At 40.9% G+C, this 17,326-nt stretch overlaps 1 protein-coding gene across 1 annotated transcript; it reads left to right on the top strand.

The window, feature by feature from the left end:
* The first annotated feature begins 198 nt into the window (after positions 1-198).
* On the top strand, positions 199-8,698 carry nudt12 (nudix (nucleoside diphosphate linked moiety X)-type motif 12). Its single transcript, XM_041900601.2, has 7 exons — positions 199-346; positions 5,774-5,997; positions 6,604-7,172; positions 7,275-7,442; positions 7,598-7,711; positions 7,802-8,001; positions 8,146-8,698. Exons 1-7 carry the CDS (start codon positions 212-214, stop codon positions 8,254-8,256), a joined length of 1,521 nt encoding a protein of 506 aa, XP_041756535.2. The 5' UTR covers positions 199-211; the 3' UTR covers positions 8,257-8,698.
* Positions 8,699-17,326: the final 8,628 nt, after the last annotated feature.

The raw sequence follows: 17,326 nt of genomic DNA, 5'->3' as shown, positions 1-17,326 counted from the left end.
CATTGCTTTGCAGAGGCAGTTGCAGTGCGTTCTGTGTGGTGCATACCTTGGATTGATCTAACATATGCGTCAAACTGTATGCGTCAACGTGTTGACAGCAATGGTAGCAGAAGGTGAATGTTGCACTTTTGTTGCACACATATCTAGATGATGCTGCATACTATTCTGCGCAATGACACAGTTGGTGTGATGCTGCGTCCTATTTTGCGCAATGACGCAGTCGGTGTGTTCAAAGCGTAAAAAGCATGTCTTGCCAGTGTCGCTGTTGCATTTGCTCCTGAATCGTTTATACAACAATTCGGGCCTGTCTCAGAAAGAGGAATACAGACCGCAGGCACGTACCAAGGTTAGTGGTTGAAAGTGCCTTATTCCGTCGGTTATTATAGTGACACTCGATATAGGCTACATGTCGGGTAAAATATATATGATTGGTTCGCGCGACAACTTGCATATTTATCTATATATATATAGTTCCTCTCGTATTGCCTACAGTTTACACATGGAGTTGTGACAACCGGAGTCCTGTAGCCAAAATAATTAAATTTGGCAAAGGCAGTATAGCATTGTTATAGTTGTCGGACAGGCAGCAATACATCTTAAGAATCTTGAAATATCCATGTGTTTAAAAGCTTGCAACATCTCTTTTGAAGGCGCTATGGCTACCAAATTAAAACAAAGTTACATCATGTGAAAGGGCAGTACTAAATCTGATTGAGGTCGGTTGGACCAATGAGAATGTGGAAAAAACACCCTACCGTAGCACGTTAGTCTACACTTCGTTGTTTTATAGCTCAATTCTACACTTGCTACTCTGTCACTGTTGTAGGGTCATGGCTAGGTACGTCATAGTCCCGTTCACTACGTACGTCATAGTCCCGTTCACTACAACGAGAGTTTGCGTCTTACACAGCGTTGATTTCGACAGCAGACTGGTCTTAATTTCCACAGAATCACATGCTGGCTAGCGGGATTATTGCGGAAAATCTAGCTACAATTCGCCAATAAATTGACGTTCTACTGAGCACTACATTACATGATGTAAATACAAACATGAATTGTGTTATCAGCTAGTAATTTTGCCCCCGTAGAACTCAGATGACAGCGGCTAGAGGTCCGTGTATGGAGGTTTTGAGTGCTGTTTTTCTGTTCTACTTGATAATTATTGCACCCACCTGTTGTCCCAACTCTACTAGTCCGTGATGGGAAGAATCGCATTTTTAAAAAAAATATATACATTGTATATACTAACTGGCCACCAGACTACAGAAACTATAGCAATGGAACTGAAGTAATGCAATTGCAATAACTATAACGTTAGCAATAGGAAAATGGCATGAGAGATAGAAAAAAAAGAACAAAGCGAGAAAGGAGAGGAGTGGTGAGGAGACAAAAGGGAGAGGATAGGGGTGGAGAGTGTTCGACTTTTGTCTCCTCACCAGTCCTCTCCTACCTTCTCCCTAAATGTTTTCTCTCCTTTCTCTTCTCCTGAAAAGTAAAAAAATAGTGTCTGTGGATGGACCCCCTATGCACTTGTGAAGATGTTTGGATAGGCTTAAGTATTATGATAATAGCTGATACAACCCTAACCCTTGTTTGATTGGTTAGTCTGTAGTCCTAGATGTGTTTTATTTGCTGTGTTTAGTGTGGTGTTTTGTATATTTAGATGTGTGTGTGTGTATTAACTCCCACTAATGTTCCTTTTTTTTTTTTACCTTGTTCCCATTATCTGGGTTTTTGTCCTTTTCTCCTCGGCCTCCTGTTCTGTGAGAGACAAACCACACCACAAATATAATAGAATTTTGAGAAAGAGTTTTCTTTGTCAGAGAGCATATTGTAGAATGGAAATGTTAAATGTACCGTCGATAATCATAGAAAACAATCTTTATTTTGATAGTATTCTGGAATAATTTCATTGTCTACAGCATGGTCTGGTTTCCCGGACTCAGATTACACCTTGTCCTGGACAAAAAAGCATGCTCAATATAAATTCAATATAAAATCGTTTATTTGTCCAGGACTAGGCTTAAGACAGAAGAGGACAGGAGAGGAAGAGGGTGAGATGGAATATACAGTATTTAGCTTAGGTACAAGCATGCTAAGGGGTGTGGGGAGGAGCTAGGGGTAGACATGCCCAGGGGTCCTCAGCCACAGTCCAGGATCAGCAACACGTCCAGGTAGGCTTGGGCCAGGAACGTCCAGGAGTTATTAGACGTAGAAAATGACAAAAGAAGGGGGTTAGTGGGAGCATGCTTAGGTACATCAGATAAGACACAGTACACCAGATGAGACAAGCTGACCAAGGCCTCTAGTAAATATTTTGTTTACAACAAACGTGGCCCCTGTCTCCTGTTTATAATGGTTCAGATTGTCTTCAAAAGCTTAGTAGAATAGTAAAATACTATTCCTGCGGTAACTCTAGTTAAGACGGGACTATGACGTCACTTTTACAAAATCGGTATCCCTTCTAGCCATGACTCTGTTGTTGTTCTTCTTCTTCTTCTTCTATGATATCATGGCGGTCCGCAAACAAACGTTTAAAGTGCATTTCGCCACCTACTGTGCTGGAATGTACGATCAATCATGAGCTGCCCGATTCTGTTCTACCATGAAAATAAAATTCAAAACCAAATAACTCCATAACTTCTACCACACACTCCCCCCTCCCCATTAAACTTTATTTATATCATGCTGAAACACTCCACCCTTAGGATTGTACAGCATGGCAACAACCATTTCAACAGTAACACCTGTTACCCCCAATATCTCTTTTGCCGTCTCCACAATAACCTTCAACCTGGCATTTCTGCTTTCCACAAACCGAGTCGTATTGAGTAGGTCCACTTACTACAGGTACATCCATGTAAGCCCCATCAGTCCGCACTGTAGTTCTACCAATCTGTCTTACTGCCTCTGCATAAGATACATCATGACTGATCCTATATCTCTGAGCCTCTCTAGCCTCTCTCTGAACCTGACATCCACCAAATGCTGCACTGTGTTCTCCCCCACAATTACAGCACTTAACCTTTGCATTGCTTCCACATTCACCGTAATCATGTTCCCCTCCACACTTGGCAAATATTTTATTTCCTTTACACTAAGCAGCTACATGTCCCATTCTTTGGCATTTAAAACACTGCAGGGCATATGGGACAAATTCTCTAACATTGAAACTAAGGAATCCTATCTGTACTTTTCCCGGCAAGACTTTCTCAAACCTCAGCATCACTGATAAGCTTTCACTTCTTTGACCCTCTTTCCTACTGATCAACCTTTTTGGTCTCAATCACTCTGCCTCCCTTCACATTTTCTTTAATACCATCTGTAGACATAGATATTGGGACCCCAGTGATGACTCCCCTCAATTTAGCATAAGCACCAGGGACATGGATTTTAATCTTCTTCCCATTAAGCTGTTCCATTTTCAGAATCTTCTCTTGCTGAGCCTGGCTACCACAAAATACACTGCTCAAAAAAATAAAGGGAACACTAAGATAACACATCCTAGATCTGAATGAATGAAATAATCTTATTAAAAACGTTTTTCTTTACATAGTTGAATGTGCTGACAACAAAATCACACAAAAATTATCAATGGAAATCAAATGTATCAACCCATGGAGGTCTGGCCATGCCGCCATCGGAACGCACGGCTCGGACGTGCTACAGTGCTGAGTAGTCGAAGCACAGGTACATGCATTTAAGAGGGGGCAGTGTAGCAAACCTCGCTATATGAGCCAAGTTACAATTCCCAGCAAATGGGTTAACCCTATTGGCACGATGTGTAGGCTGTTTGTCTTCACTACAATACCAAAAGGCTAAAATATCTTGTTGCGGTCGCTAGGTGTTGGACAATGGTTGTTTAGTAGTATTACAAGGGGTACAATTCAAGTCTAGGCTGTAAACTGGAGTGAAAATGTCATTTGAATAATTGCGCAAAAGCCCTGTTATTTGAATGTTTCATTCCATTTGGACAGTTGTGGGTCTACTCTCGACCAATTATAAAGTCTAGAAGGGCACAGTGCAGGACAGTCTGTATTTTTACTTCTGAAACTGATGTGCTGTCTGTTGCCGATCATCATTCTCCCAAGTCGTCCTATAGTGTAGCCACATAGGCCTATGCTCCCAGCAGGCCCAGTTAAGCTTAACACCGTTCAGCCTCCTTTCCGATCCGAGCATCTATTCCTTGACCTAGAACCTAACGCTTCAATATAGACTAAATACTTTAACTTTTAAAATGTATTACCTTTTATGTGTGGCATAAACACAACCAGTCACAATGTTTTAATCTGATTAGGCTACTTCAAAAAGTCTCCTGTAGGCTACCTGCACACGTTCATCCACTCCACTAACTAATATAATTCCAGCATCCAAACTGCGGACCGGCCATTCGATGAATGGAAAGTGACATCTGTTACAAAACACCAAAAAGTGTAATGACATTCGGAGATTGTCAAGCCATCGATACTGAGTAGTGAGTGATGTATTTTCTGTTTGTCGAGATTGACATACTCTATTTGATTGTTGTGTTGAAAACGCAAACCATGAAGAAGTGCTCAAAGTCGGTAATCGGTATGCAGTTATGTGTTGCTTATGGGTTGTTGTGGTGCATTGGCACAGAAACTTGTTGGTGGAAAATCGTTGCATATATTTTATATAATTATAAATATAGCATCAACATTTTGAAAATCGGATGTCCCCCTAGCTGATTGTCTGCAGCCGGCTCTGATCAAAGTGTAATGAGACAGGCAGGGAAAGTGAGCTCGTCCGTGGTGGTCGGTGAACCCTCAACCTTCTGGCTCGTAGCCCTGTGTGGCATCGACTGTGCCACAAAACCATGCTGAAGTGGTCAAGTCGATATTCTCGTTTATAAACACAGGGTTGCTACAGTTATTGTTATTTGTGGTGGTAATCATTATTTTAGAGTTAATTCTATTTTTTTACATTACAAGGGAAGGGTCATGTGAAAATATTTTTAACATTGGGGAGGGGGGTGCATTTATTTTGTGACAGCTCCAGTTGGACCAGCCCCTTAGGGGTATAACATTACAATAGTATAGCTAATAGGCGATGTGTTTGTAGATCGACTGAGGTGAATGAACCTACAGCAGCCAAGGTAATGGCATTTTAAAGTTGAATTGTATAGAAATGCAGCAAATGAGCTTAAACTTTTTTTTTTTTTATCCTGGGACCTCGCTAAAACTCAAACCCTGGTTACGACCCTGAATATCAATCAGTTAATATGACCTTCATGAATTATGAAGCCTTTGTTCTTTATGTGCTTGTTTTGATTACATAAATGGTTTAACATTCGGAGAAAGTGACGTCTGTAAATGAAAAGCGCTCTACAAATGTAATTATTGTTAGCTGATGAAGATTATCTCATAGAACAAAACATATAAGATCTCCTAAGCCTGTGTTAGCAAGTCAGACATTTGTGAGATTCCTAGTTCCGTCTAGCACATGAACGCGGCATAAATCCCAGTCAGTAAATCGCTAGACATAGGTAAACTGATGTAGGCCCACTTCTTTCATTCCATCTCAATCTCAAGTAACCGAATATCACATAAACATATGAGTAAAGATTTTATTTAACCTTTATTTATCCAGGAAGTCCCATTGAGGTCAGAATACCTCTTTTACAAGGGAGACCTGGCCAAGAAGGCAGCTCAATAAAAACACATACAGTATATCAAACACATGGCAGTGCATACACAGCACAGCAAAACATAAAATAAACTATCATAATGTATGTTCTATCATATTCATACAGGTATACTATCACACTCAAATGGCAAATATTCAGATGAGTCCCAAAGAGGAGCTGTTGGAGAGATTCCTGGATTATGCTTCCAGAGGAGACCTGGCAAAAGTCTCTGGGATGATCTCTCATTCCATCTTTTTGGTCAATGAAAGTGGGGAGAATGGCTGGACTGCGTTGATGCTAGCTGCAAGGAATGGACACGCTGACATTGTAGACAACCTACTTTCAAATGGGTAAATATGAAAAAATACTGAACAAATATGACATGGACATATGAGATTATTACAACAGTTTTACATTGTCTAAATATTACTTTCTAACTAAGTGACAACTATTACTCCATTGTGTATGTTTTGTTTGACACAGGAGATTGTAGGTCTATTAGGATAAAATCATGTTTCAAACAAGTAATGATGCTCTCATGGAATGTCATTCTTGAACACTACATATATATCATAGAAATCAAGTTATTTTTGTATTTGAAAATGGCATGGGATGCATTTGTTTGTTTGTGTTTTTATGGTGGCCCACTTTGAGTATTCACATCTTGGAGTGTGTGCCTTTAAATGTCTAACCATATGGTTAAAATAATACCAGGGGTGTATTCATTAGTGCACATCATAGCAAAACATTTCCCAATGGAAAAAGTGATGTAATGAAAACAAGAGTTTCTATTATACCAATTCAGGTATGTCCCTCCCCATTTTGTCCTGTTTGCTTCCGTTTGGTTCCTAGTGAATACACCCCAGGTTAATTACCTGATGACAGATGATTAACCATGTAAACATGAAGATAACACCCTAATTAGTTGTACTGATCACACTTCTCTTTCCCTCAAGGTGTGACAAGTTTTTAGTTAATAAATCTGCTCAAACTGCCTATGACATTGCCAAATTCTGGGGACACCGACATATTGCCAGGTTGTTGGCAAAGAGTGAGAACAAATGTCAACGGATTCTACCCAGCGACAGAATGGAAGAGCATGAAAACTACTTCAACAGAGAAGTTTTCAACAGAATGAGTGAAAAGAGGCCTGACAGCAAGTGGCTAGAAGCAAAACAGTCTTCTCCAGACACAGTGTTCATCTTGTTCTTTAACTTGAACCCTCTTGTGTCTGCTTCCGAGGAGAGCAACACAGCCCATCCAGGTATAAAACTGTGTAGACTTGATGCAAGCTCGGTTAATAAAGAACTACTTAAAAAATCTGGAACAACAGTCATCTTCCTCGGGGTAGAGAAGCAGAGAAGCCCCCCATCCTCTCCTTCAACAGAAAGGAATGAACCCACTGCTTGGTTTGCTCTCAATACTGATGACAATCCCATGGATCATCTCCAACTCACCAATCCAAATAGCTTCTTCCTCAAACCACCCATGCCAGGCCTTCTAAAACTTAGTGAGGCTGAGGCTGGTGAGTATTTCTCTGGGAGGTTCTTCATCAAAATATTATTGAAACAGCATACAAAATGTAGACTTACTAACCCCACAAAAATGATGATCCCTTTTCCCTCAGGAATCATTGCTCAAGCCAGATCTGTCCTCGCCTGGCACAACAGATACAGCTTCTGCCCAACATGTGGCAGTAACACCAAAGTGGAGGAAGGAGGCTATAAGAGGACCTGCTTCAACAAAGACTGCAGAAGCCAACAAGGCATCCACAACACTTGTTACCCACGAGTTGGTAAAGAGCCTCCTGTTTTTGTATTTGTTCATTGAAACTGAACTACTGCATGTTTTTTTTTCTCTTAATCATTATTATAATGTTCTAACCTCAATATCAGGTCAAAATTATCTGACTTATGTAATGTTATGTTATGTGTCATGTTATCCATGCAGATCCTGTGGTGATCATGTTGGTCATTCACCCAGATGGCAACCAATGCTTATTGGGCCGAAAGAAAACTTTTCCTGCTGGGATGTTTTCATGTCTTGCTGGATTCATTGAACCAGGTAGTTGATCTCAACACGCTAAACAAAACATTTAACATTTACTCTGATTTGGAGTGTGCAGATAGATGCCAGTGAAATCTCTCTATGCAGGTGAGGCCATTGAGGATGCAGTTAGGAGAGAGACGGAGGAGGAGAGTGGGGTCAAAGTGGGTCCTGTTCAGTATGTGTCCTGTCAGCCCTGGCCAATGCCCTCCTCGCTAATGATTGGTTGCCTGGCTGTTGCCATGTCAACAGAAATCAAAGTCGATGAAAAAGAAATTGAAGAGGCTTGTTGGTTTACACGGCAACAGGTAAATGCTAGTTTTCTTAATCTGTGATTTACATGTTATAACATAGGCCTAGATAGACATGAAACATCACCTGAATGTAACAAGATGTCAGTGAACTTGTATTATTATAATGTATTAACTCAGTGCTATGTCTGTGTAATGTAGGTTATAAATGTCATTGTCAAGGGAACGAAACCAGCCTTTACCATGCCACCAAGACAGGCCATTGCACATCAGTTGGTGAAACATTGGATTGGTATGAGCTCAAATCTTTAAACCTAATGAAGGGCACTTCTCCAGGATGGATTACACCGCTAAATGTCATTTATAATGAAATACAGTAGAAAAATCAATGAATGAATTATCAAAACATTCTAATGTCTTATTTTCCATCCAATCAAAGTAGTGTTTACTATAACGCCTAAGGTATTATCACATTTAAGACATTTTTATGGTTGTGTAATATTGGCATAAAGTGATCAAAGTAGATTTTATTTTATTTCCACTATTCCACTGTGCCTTAGATATGAACTAGACCAATCTATAATTTTGTATGGAATACTTTTTCATCATTGCAGTATTTTAAGTGGATAAAAGTATGTCAAGAAAAAGTAGGCCATTTAAAGGGATAATCCACCCCCAGAAAAAATGTTAACTCCTGTCAATTTTGTGAAAGCCTATGTTCTATCAGTGAGTACAATAAAAATCTTCCCCGTGATTTAACTTCTAAGTGGTCTGTCTGTGAAATCAGGAAATCGTGTAGGAACTACATGGTTCTCGTCACTGATAATATAACACACTATCACATTTCATAACACTTTTAAAAAATTACCTGCACTCCAGATCGCCAAATCAGCCAATAGATGGTATGGGCATACTTGTCTCGAACACATCCATCCGTTTATATGGTCATTAAAGTATATACACTGCTCAAAAAAATAAAGGGAACACTTAAACAACACAATGTAACTCCAAGTCAATCACACTTCTGTGAAATCAAACTGTCCACTTAGGAAGCAACACTGATTGACAATACATTTCACATGCTGTTGTGCAAATGGAATAGACAACAGGTGGAAATTATAGGCAATTAGCAAGACACCCCCAATAAAGGACTGGTTTTGCAGGTGGTGACCACAGACCACTTCTCAGTTCCTATGCTTCCTGGCTGATGTTTTGGTCACTTTTGAATTCTGGCGGTGCTTTCACTCTAATGGTAGCATGAGACGGAGTCTACAACCCACACAAGTGGCTCAGGTAGTGCAGCTCATCCAGGATGGCACATCAATGTGAGCTGTGGCAAGAAGGTTTGCTGTGTCTGTCAGCGTAGTGTCCAGAGCATGGAGGCGCTACCAGGAGACAGGCCAGTACATCAGGAGACGTGGAGGAGGCCGTAGGAGGGCAACAACCCAGCAGCAGGACTGCTACCTCCGCCTTTGTGCAAGGAGGAGCAGGAGAAGCACTGCCAGAGCCCTGCAAAATGACCTCCAGCAGGCCACAAATGTACATGTGTCTGCTCAAACGGTCAGAAACAGACTCCATTAGGGTGGTATGAGCGCCCGACGTCCACAGGTGGGGGTTGTGCTTACAGCCCAACACCGTGCAGGACGTTTGGCATTTGCCAGAGAACACCAAGATTGGCAAATTCGCCACTGGCGCCCTATGCTCTTCACAGTTGAAAGCAGGTTCACACTGAGCACATGTGACAGACGTGACAGAGTCTGGAGACGCCGTGGAGAACGTTCTGCTGCCTGCAACATCCTCCAGCATGACCGGTTTGGCGGTGGGTCAGTCATGGTGTGGGGTGGCATTTCTTTGGGGGGGCCGCACAGCCCTCCATGTGCTCGCCAGAGGTAGCCTGACTGCCATTAGGTACCGAGATGAGATCCTCAGACCCCTTGTGAGACCATATGCTGGTGCGGTTGGCCCTGGGTTCCTCCTAATGCAAGACAATGCTAGACCTCATGTGGCTGGAGTGTGTCAGCAGTTCCTGCAAGAGGAAGGCATTGATGCTATGGACCGCCCGTTCCCCTGACCTGAATCCAATTGAGCACATCTGGGACATCATGTCTCGCTCCATCCACCAACGCCACGTTGCACCACAGACTGTCCAGGAGTTGTAGGGAGGTCATACAGGCACGTGGAGGCCACACACACTACTGGGCCTCATTTTGACTTGTTTTAAGGACATTACATCAAAGTTGGATCAGCCTGTAGTGTGGTTTTCCACTTTAATTTTGAGGGTGACTCCAAATCCAGACCTCCATGGGTTGATACATTTGATTTCCATTGATAATTTTTGTGTGATTTTGTTGTCAGCACATTCAACTATGTAAAGAAAAAAGTATTTAATAAGATTATTTCATTCATTCAGATCTAGGATGTGTTGTTTAAGTGTTCCCTTTATTTTTTTGAGCAGTGTATTTAAATCTAAACAGTGTACCAAATTATTAAACTCAGTTTTTCCTTCAAGTACCATCTCGCAATGCTGGGAAACATGGGAAAGGGCCGTTGTTGCCATAGCAACATACTCTGCACTGCTCTGTGCAGAGGCGAACTGCAAGTTGAACTCTGTGAGATAGACTCCTAAATTTATAGTGCAGTTTGTTTAGGCGATTTTACAGTTAGCTAGCTACTTCACATGCTGATATTGACTTTGGTATTATTGTGTGTATCTACATTTGCTAGCTAGATAACTAGCTAGCTAGCTAGCCCAGAGAGAGCATTGCGTTGTGGGTTGTGTAGTTGACTTGAGCTGCAACAAATTTCCACAATGATTTTCACAATAATTTTCACATGTTGTTACCAACCTTGTTATAAAACAAAATGAAACGTTTGTTGACAAAAAATATTGTTTTCACATATTAGTTATTTAACATTGTTTAACATAGGAATTTGTGGTTTGGGGTGGATTATCCCTTTAACCACACATGGTCCAGAAGTTTGGCATACATATTGTACATGCAGTCAATAAAGGGCTTGCAGTTGCGTCACAAATCACCTAGCAACCGCACCTAGCGTCAAGTTGGAAGACCAAATTCAGTCTGTATAAAGTCCTCCAATCGTCCACATGGCTGGCTGCATTTTGCTACCACCGGAAACTTCGGGAAGATTGACCATTATTTAGTTTTTCTAAGGGCCCAGAAATCCGAGGCAGTGGGAGAACCTATTCAAGTAAGTAAATACAGTTGAAGTCGGAAGTTTACATACACCTTAGCCAAATACATTTAAACTCAGTTTTTCACAATTCCTGATCAGCTAGGATCACCACTTTATTTTAAGAATGTGAAGTGTCAGAATGATAGTAGAGAGAATGATTTATTTCAGCTTTTATTTCTTTCATCACATTCCCAGTGGGTCAGAAGTTTACATACAGTCAATTAGTATTTGGTAGCATTGCCTTTAAATTGTTTAACTTGGGTCAAACGTTTCAGGTATCCTTCCACAAGCTTCCCACAATAAGTTGGGTGAATTTTGGCCCATTCCTCCTGACAGAGCTGGTGTAACTGAGTCAGGTTTGTAGGCCTCCTTGCTCGCACACGCTTTTTCAGTTCTGCCCACAAATGTTCTATAGGATTGAGGTCAGGGCTTTGTGATGTCACTCCAATACCTTGACTTTGTTGTCCTTAAGCCATTTTGCCACAACTTTGGAAGTATGCTTGGGGTCATTGTCGATTTGGAAGACCCATTTGCGACCAAGCTTTAACTTCCTGACTGATATCTTGAGATGTTGCTTCAATATATCCACATAATTTTCCTTCCTCATGATGCCATCTATTTTGTGAAGTGCACCATTCCCTCCTGCAGCAAAGCACCCCAACAGCATGATGCTGCTACCCCCGTGCTTCACGGTTGGGATGGTGTTCTTCGGCTTGCAAGTCACCCCCTTTTTCCTCCAAACATAACGATTGTCATTATGGCCAAACAGTTCTATTTTTGTTTCATCAGACCAGAGGACATTTCTCCAAAAAGTACGATCTTTGTCCCCATGTGCAGTTGCAAACCGTAGTCTGTCTTTTGTATGGCGGTTTTGGAGCAGTGGCTTCTTCCTTGCTGAGCGACCTTTCAGGTTATGTCGATATAGGACTCGTTTTACTGTGGATATAGATACTTTTGTACCTGTTTCCTCCAGCATCTTCACAAGGTCCTTTGCTGTTGTTCTGGGATTGATTTGCACTTTAGCTACAGTAGCTAGCTACTTGAATTCAATGTCACCAGCTTGCTAACTTCATATAAACTAGTTAGCTATCTTGATGCGTTTATCGTTGTTACTCCAAAATCATTTGTAGCTAGGTACAGTAGGTAGCTAGCTAACAGCCATTGGAGTGGGTGAAAGGATTAGCTAGCACTTCCAGCTGTCAGAGAAGGGAGAGTAGGCTACTGTTATCTGGCAGGTAATTTTGTGGGAGGACATTATGAAACTATTCTCCAGTCCCAGTCCCTAATGAGAAAAACTGAGGACAGAGAGATATAGCAACATAATATTCACAGATGTCTAACTTGAGTATAATGCAGCCTGTTTCTTTGTGATGTTTTCTGTCCTCAGATACAGTACAGAGAGCCGTCAAACCCTGTTGGTTGTGCACTCTTCTGTTCCAGCCCAGAACTAACACACCTGATTAAATCTATCAAACCTAATTAGTTAATATCAAGTGTGCCATTGCTGGGCTGGAACAGCAATGGCACACTCATTATCTCCCGAGTGGCGCAGTGGTCTAAGGCACTGCATCGCAGTGCTAGCTGTGCCACTAGAGATCCTGGTTCAAATCCAGGCTCTGTCGTAGCCGGCCGCGACCAGGAGACCCATGGGGCGGCGCACAATTGGCCCAGCGTCGTCCAGGGTAGGGGAGGGAATGGCCGGCAGGGATGTAGCTCAGTTGGTAGAGCATGGCGTTTGCAACGCCAGGGTTGTGGGTTCGATTCCCACGGGGGGCCAGTATGAAAAAAAAAAATATACAATACTAACTGTAAGTCGCTCTGGATAAGAGCGTCTGCTAAATGACTAAAATGTAAATGTAAGTCTGCTCACATAGTAGATCAGGAATCAGTGGAGCGAGGGAGGCCACCTCTGGTATTGACTTTTTTCTTTTTTACCTGAAATGATGCTTTAGTAATAACAGCCTACTTGTTACTAAAATGTCTAACCTTTGCATATGAGTTAGCTTATATATACACTTTGAAATGATATGTATTAGTGTTGATTATTTTAAGTTGTGTTTAAACTTGTTTTAATTGTTAGCTATTATTCAAAGTGTTGATGTTGATTAATCACAGATCACAATCCTGCAATAAAGAGGGGAAGGGAATCTCTCTAATTTCTCTGTGTTACTGTGTTGTATTCTCAGATGAACATTACCTTTTTGTTCAGTCATAACCTCTCCAATTAGTTTAATTTGTCACAATTTTTTCATGCCATGTGATCCCATTTTGCAGCTGATAATAGCATGTAACGCCAATGCACTCATAGGTCTACAGTATGATGGCATTAGCCTTATGGGCATTTGCAATGCACCCCTTGAAATTGTGCATTTGAAGCAGAGAAAAGCTTAACTCATACATTGGAGAACATATAGCTGAACAATATGTAAACAAACAAAATCAGTAGACAATGTATATGAGGCTAATCATTATATTTTGTACATGCCTTGTGCTGACATTAAATTGTTTAGTGCAAATCCAATCCTTGTAATCTAGGTGGTGAAATGTCTGGAAGCAGGAAGATGGGATCCTTAGCTTAAAACATACCAAAACTACCACCAAGTTCAATGCCAGATACTTTTCTCCCAGAAGGTCTGAGTGGCACTTGGAGGTGCCACTGTGATAATGAAGATGGTTTGCCTAAGACTACCACAACAATTACATTGTCTATGCTAAATGTGTTTGAATTGTAAAAGAGAGAAAATAGTTGGGCTATAAGAAATACTTTTTATTCAATGAGGCAAAGCAGAGATGACAAAATACTTTTGATTTCACCCATACAACAATGTAGCTTATTATTAAAGTACAGTATGTTTACAATATCATAAACAGTCTTACACATTCCAAATGACATTTTATATATTTATACGGATTAAGGGGGCACTTTTGTCATGATGACAAGGTGAAGTTGCTCTACTCAAATGGCACAACAGACTCATTCAGATTGACCAAAGCATAGCATATGACAACCATCTTGTATAATTGAGGGATGTCTCCTTTCATATCTTCTACTGCAGCATTGCTCATCTTCACAGTGGGAATCCAGTTGACATAGGTGTCTTGATAGGAGATGATTGTGGACTACAGGAAAAAAAAAAGAGGACTGAGCACGCCCCCATTCTCATCGACGGGGCTGTAGTGGAACAGGTTGAGAGCTTCAAGTTCCTTGGTGTCCACATCCTTAACAAACTATCATGGTCCAAACACACCAACAGTCGTGAAGAGGGCACGACAAAGCCTATTCCCCCTCAGGAGACTGAAAAGATTTGGCATGGGTCCTCAGATCCTCAAAAAATTCTACAGCTGCACCATCGAGAGCATCCTGACTGGTTGCATCACTGCCTGGTATGGCAACTGCTTGGCCTCCGACCGCAAGGCACTACAGAGGGTAGTGCGTACGGCCCAGTACATCACTGGGGCCAAGCTTCCTGCCATCCAGGACCTCTATACCAGGCGGTGTCAGAGGAAGGCCCTCAAAATTGTCAAAGACTCCAGCCACCCTAGTCATAGACTGTTCTCTCTGCTACCGCACGGCAAGCGGTACCGGAGTGCCAAGTCTAGGTCCAAAAGACTTCTCAACAGCTTCTACCCCCAAGCCATAAGACTCCTGAACAGCTTATCATGGCTACCCAGACTATTTGCACTGCCCCCCCTCCCCCCATCTTTTTACGCTGCTGCTTCTCTGTTAATTATTTATGCATAGTCACTTTAACTCTACCAACATGTACATATTACTTCAACTACCTCAACTAGCCGGTGCCCCCGCACATTGACTCTGCACCGGTACCCCCCTGTATATATAGCCTCCCTACTGTTATTTTATTTTACTTCTGCTCTTTTTTTCCTCAACACTTTTTTGTTTTATTCTACTTTTTTATTAAAAATAAATGCACTGTTGGTTAAGGGCTGTAAGTAAGCATTTCACTGTAATGTCTGCACCTGCTGTATTCGGCGCATGTGACCAATAAAATTTGATTTGATTTGATATGATAGAGGTCAGCTGGTGAACCTACAGTAGTATATAAACAACTGAAAAGCACACCTGATGTTAGAATATCAATTCAGGTCACCTATAACATCAGTGCTCTTAATTGTTTGTGTTTAATTCAGGTGTTTTGGTGTCATATAAAGATTCAATCTATTGTTGGGCTAGAAAAAACAACAGGAGAACCTGCTGTGTTGACGATCCCATTGAGGACTTTGTCCTATGCTGTAATGTCCATACATTTTCCCTCCTTATGAATAAAGTTCTCAACAAATTATCATTGGGTTATCATTTGAATATATGATAAGCACAGGAGTTTTTTTGGACAATGTCCTCCAGGCTATGGACGTTATATTGTACAATTTGCATCTCCCCTTTTCCTGGTCATGGCTAGAAAGAATACAGCTTTCGTCAAATTAACGTCATATTTGACATTTCGAAGCAGATTAGGAGAATTGGGTTACATTTTGAAAAAGGGTAAGTGTTAGCTAAAATGCATAAAAAAATTACTTCTGATATTAATTTGACAAAAGCTGGATCCCTTTTAGCCAGGACTCCTTTTCATAGGCCTAGATTACATGGTTGCATTCAAGACATGGTCGTTTTTATTTATCTAGTGTCAGTAGTGTAGGCCTAGGCTACCATCGTATTAAAGAAGATTCTGCTAATGTCTCCAGTCATATAATGTGTAGTAGAATTGCATGAAATGTTAATCAAACGCCACATTTTTCCCGTGCAAAGCAAGAAACGTCTCGGATATAAACTATAAACATATGCCCCTACGCGCTTATTAATGGCCGAAATTATCACTATCCAATCTACTCATCACTTTAGGAATAGTAGGTTCACATTAGTCTGCAAATGCGATGATAGAGGTATGCAATCCTTTGTTATAAAGGTGCATTTTTATGGTGAAAAACAGCTTCCCCAAAACTTGAAACTCACGCAACACATGCTAATTATTAGACTACGAGCTATCTAGCTAATTTTGGCTAGCGTAGTGTTGTTAACACCTGGTTAGCATAACTGCTAAAATAAACCCGAAATCGATCAGACTTGACTTACTAGTGATGAAATGATCGTAGCGGGCCCTGTACTGGCAGCTGTCTGGGTTCAAGTCTTGACGGGAAAAAAGGTTTCTTCACCTTTCTGACAGTTCTTGAGTCTCATCTCATTGGTGTCACCAATGGTGTTTTTATGATTGCAGGGAATCTGTAAACATATTTTTTCCCGTTGTCTTTCCTGCCTTGTTAGAGCAGACAAATACTTCACAGAAAATGACCGTGGTGATGAACCAACTAATTTAGTTTAGGCACTGTCATCATGCAGTTTGGGGTAGTCACTGAGCTGTTTTCGTCGAAAGAATTAATGCGGTGTTCTTCCAACATAGCCACCAGGAGGCGTCGTACTTCAACTGCAAGCCCTCTATACAGGTAATAGATATTACTATGCAATAGAATTACTGACGAGTTATATAAGAGCTGCAGCTACATCTATTTAATAAAATATTTTAGCTGTCCCATCTCAGTGTGTACTTTCCCCTTCATAATTTTATCTATCAGTGATTCCATAGTATATTATTTTCTTATAGGATACCATCAGTCAGGTATGCTGAATTCAGATCATTGTTTATATATCTATTTAAGTTGAAATAACAAACTCCCCATAATACTACATATAATAAATGCCATACAATATATTCATCATTCTCATTGTTTACCCATATAGTTAACCCATAAAATGACATGGGATAGGGTTGAAGTTTGTTTAATATCAAATGTAAAAATGTAAAAAAAATATTTTACAGCAGAACAAATACTGTATACATTGTTACGTTCCCCAGCAAGAAAACCAAAAATGTTGCTCAAACAGAAGCAGAAACTAATGAGTCACTAACAACAACCGAAATGAAACAGGTGGGGTTTTAGGAGGGGTTCTGAAAGACCCTCATTGGGTGTTCACTGAAAGTTGACTAGCAACAACAACTGGAACCTAAAAGACACCCACTAAATTTGCCCAAGAAGAGGCAAACAAAATAAAAACCCACACCAAACTTAAAGACAGGAAGCAAACCAAAAAATTGAGCAAAACGAAAACAGGGAAAATCAGATAAAGGATTGTTTGTCTAGAAATCAAAATACAGAGCACCAACTAAAAGCGTTA

Source organism: Coregonus clupeaformis, unplaced genomic scaffold, assembly GCF_020615455.1.
Source record: "Coregonus clupeaformis isolate EN_2021a unplaced genomic scaffold, ASM2061545v1 scaf0098, whole genome shotgun sequence".
NCBI lineage: Eukaryota > Metazoa > Chordata > Actinopteri > Salmoniformes > Salmonidae > Coregonus > Coregonus clupeaformis.
This window is presented reverse-complemented; position numbering and strand designations above follow the sequence as displayed.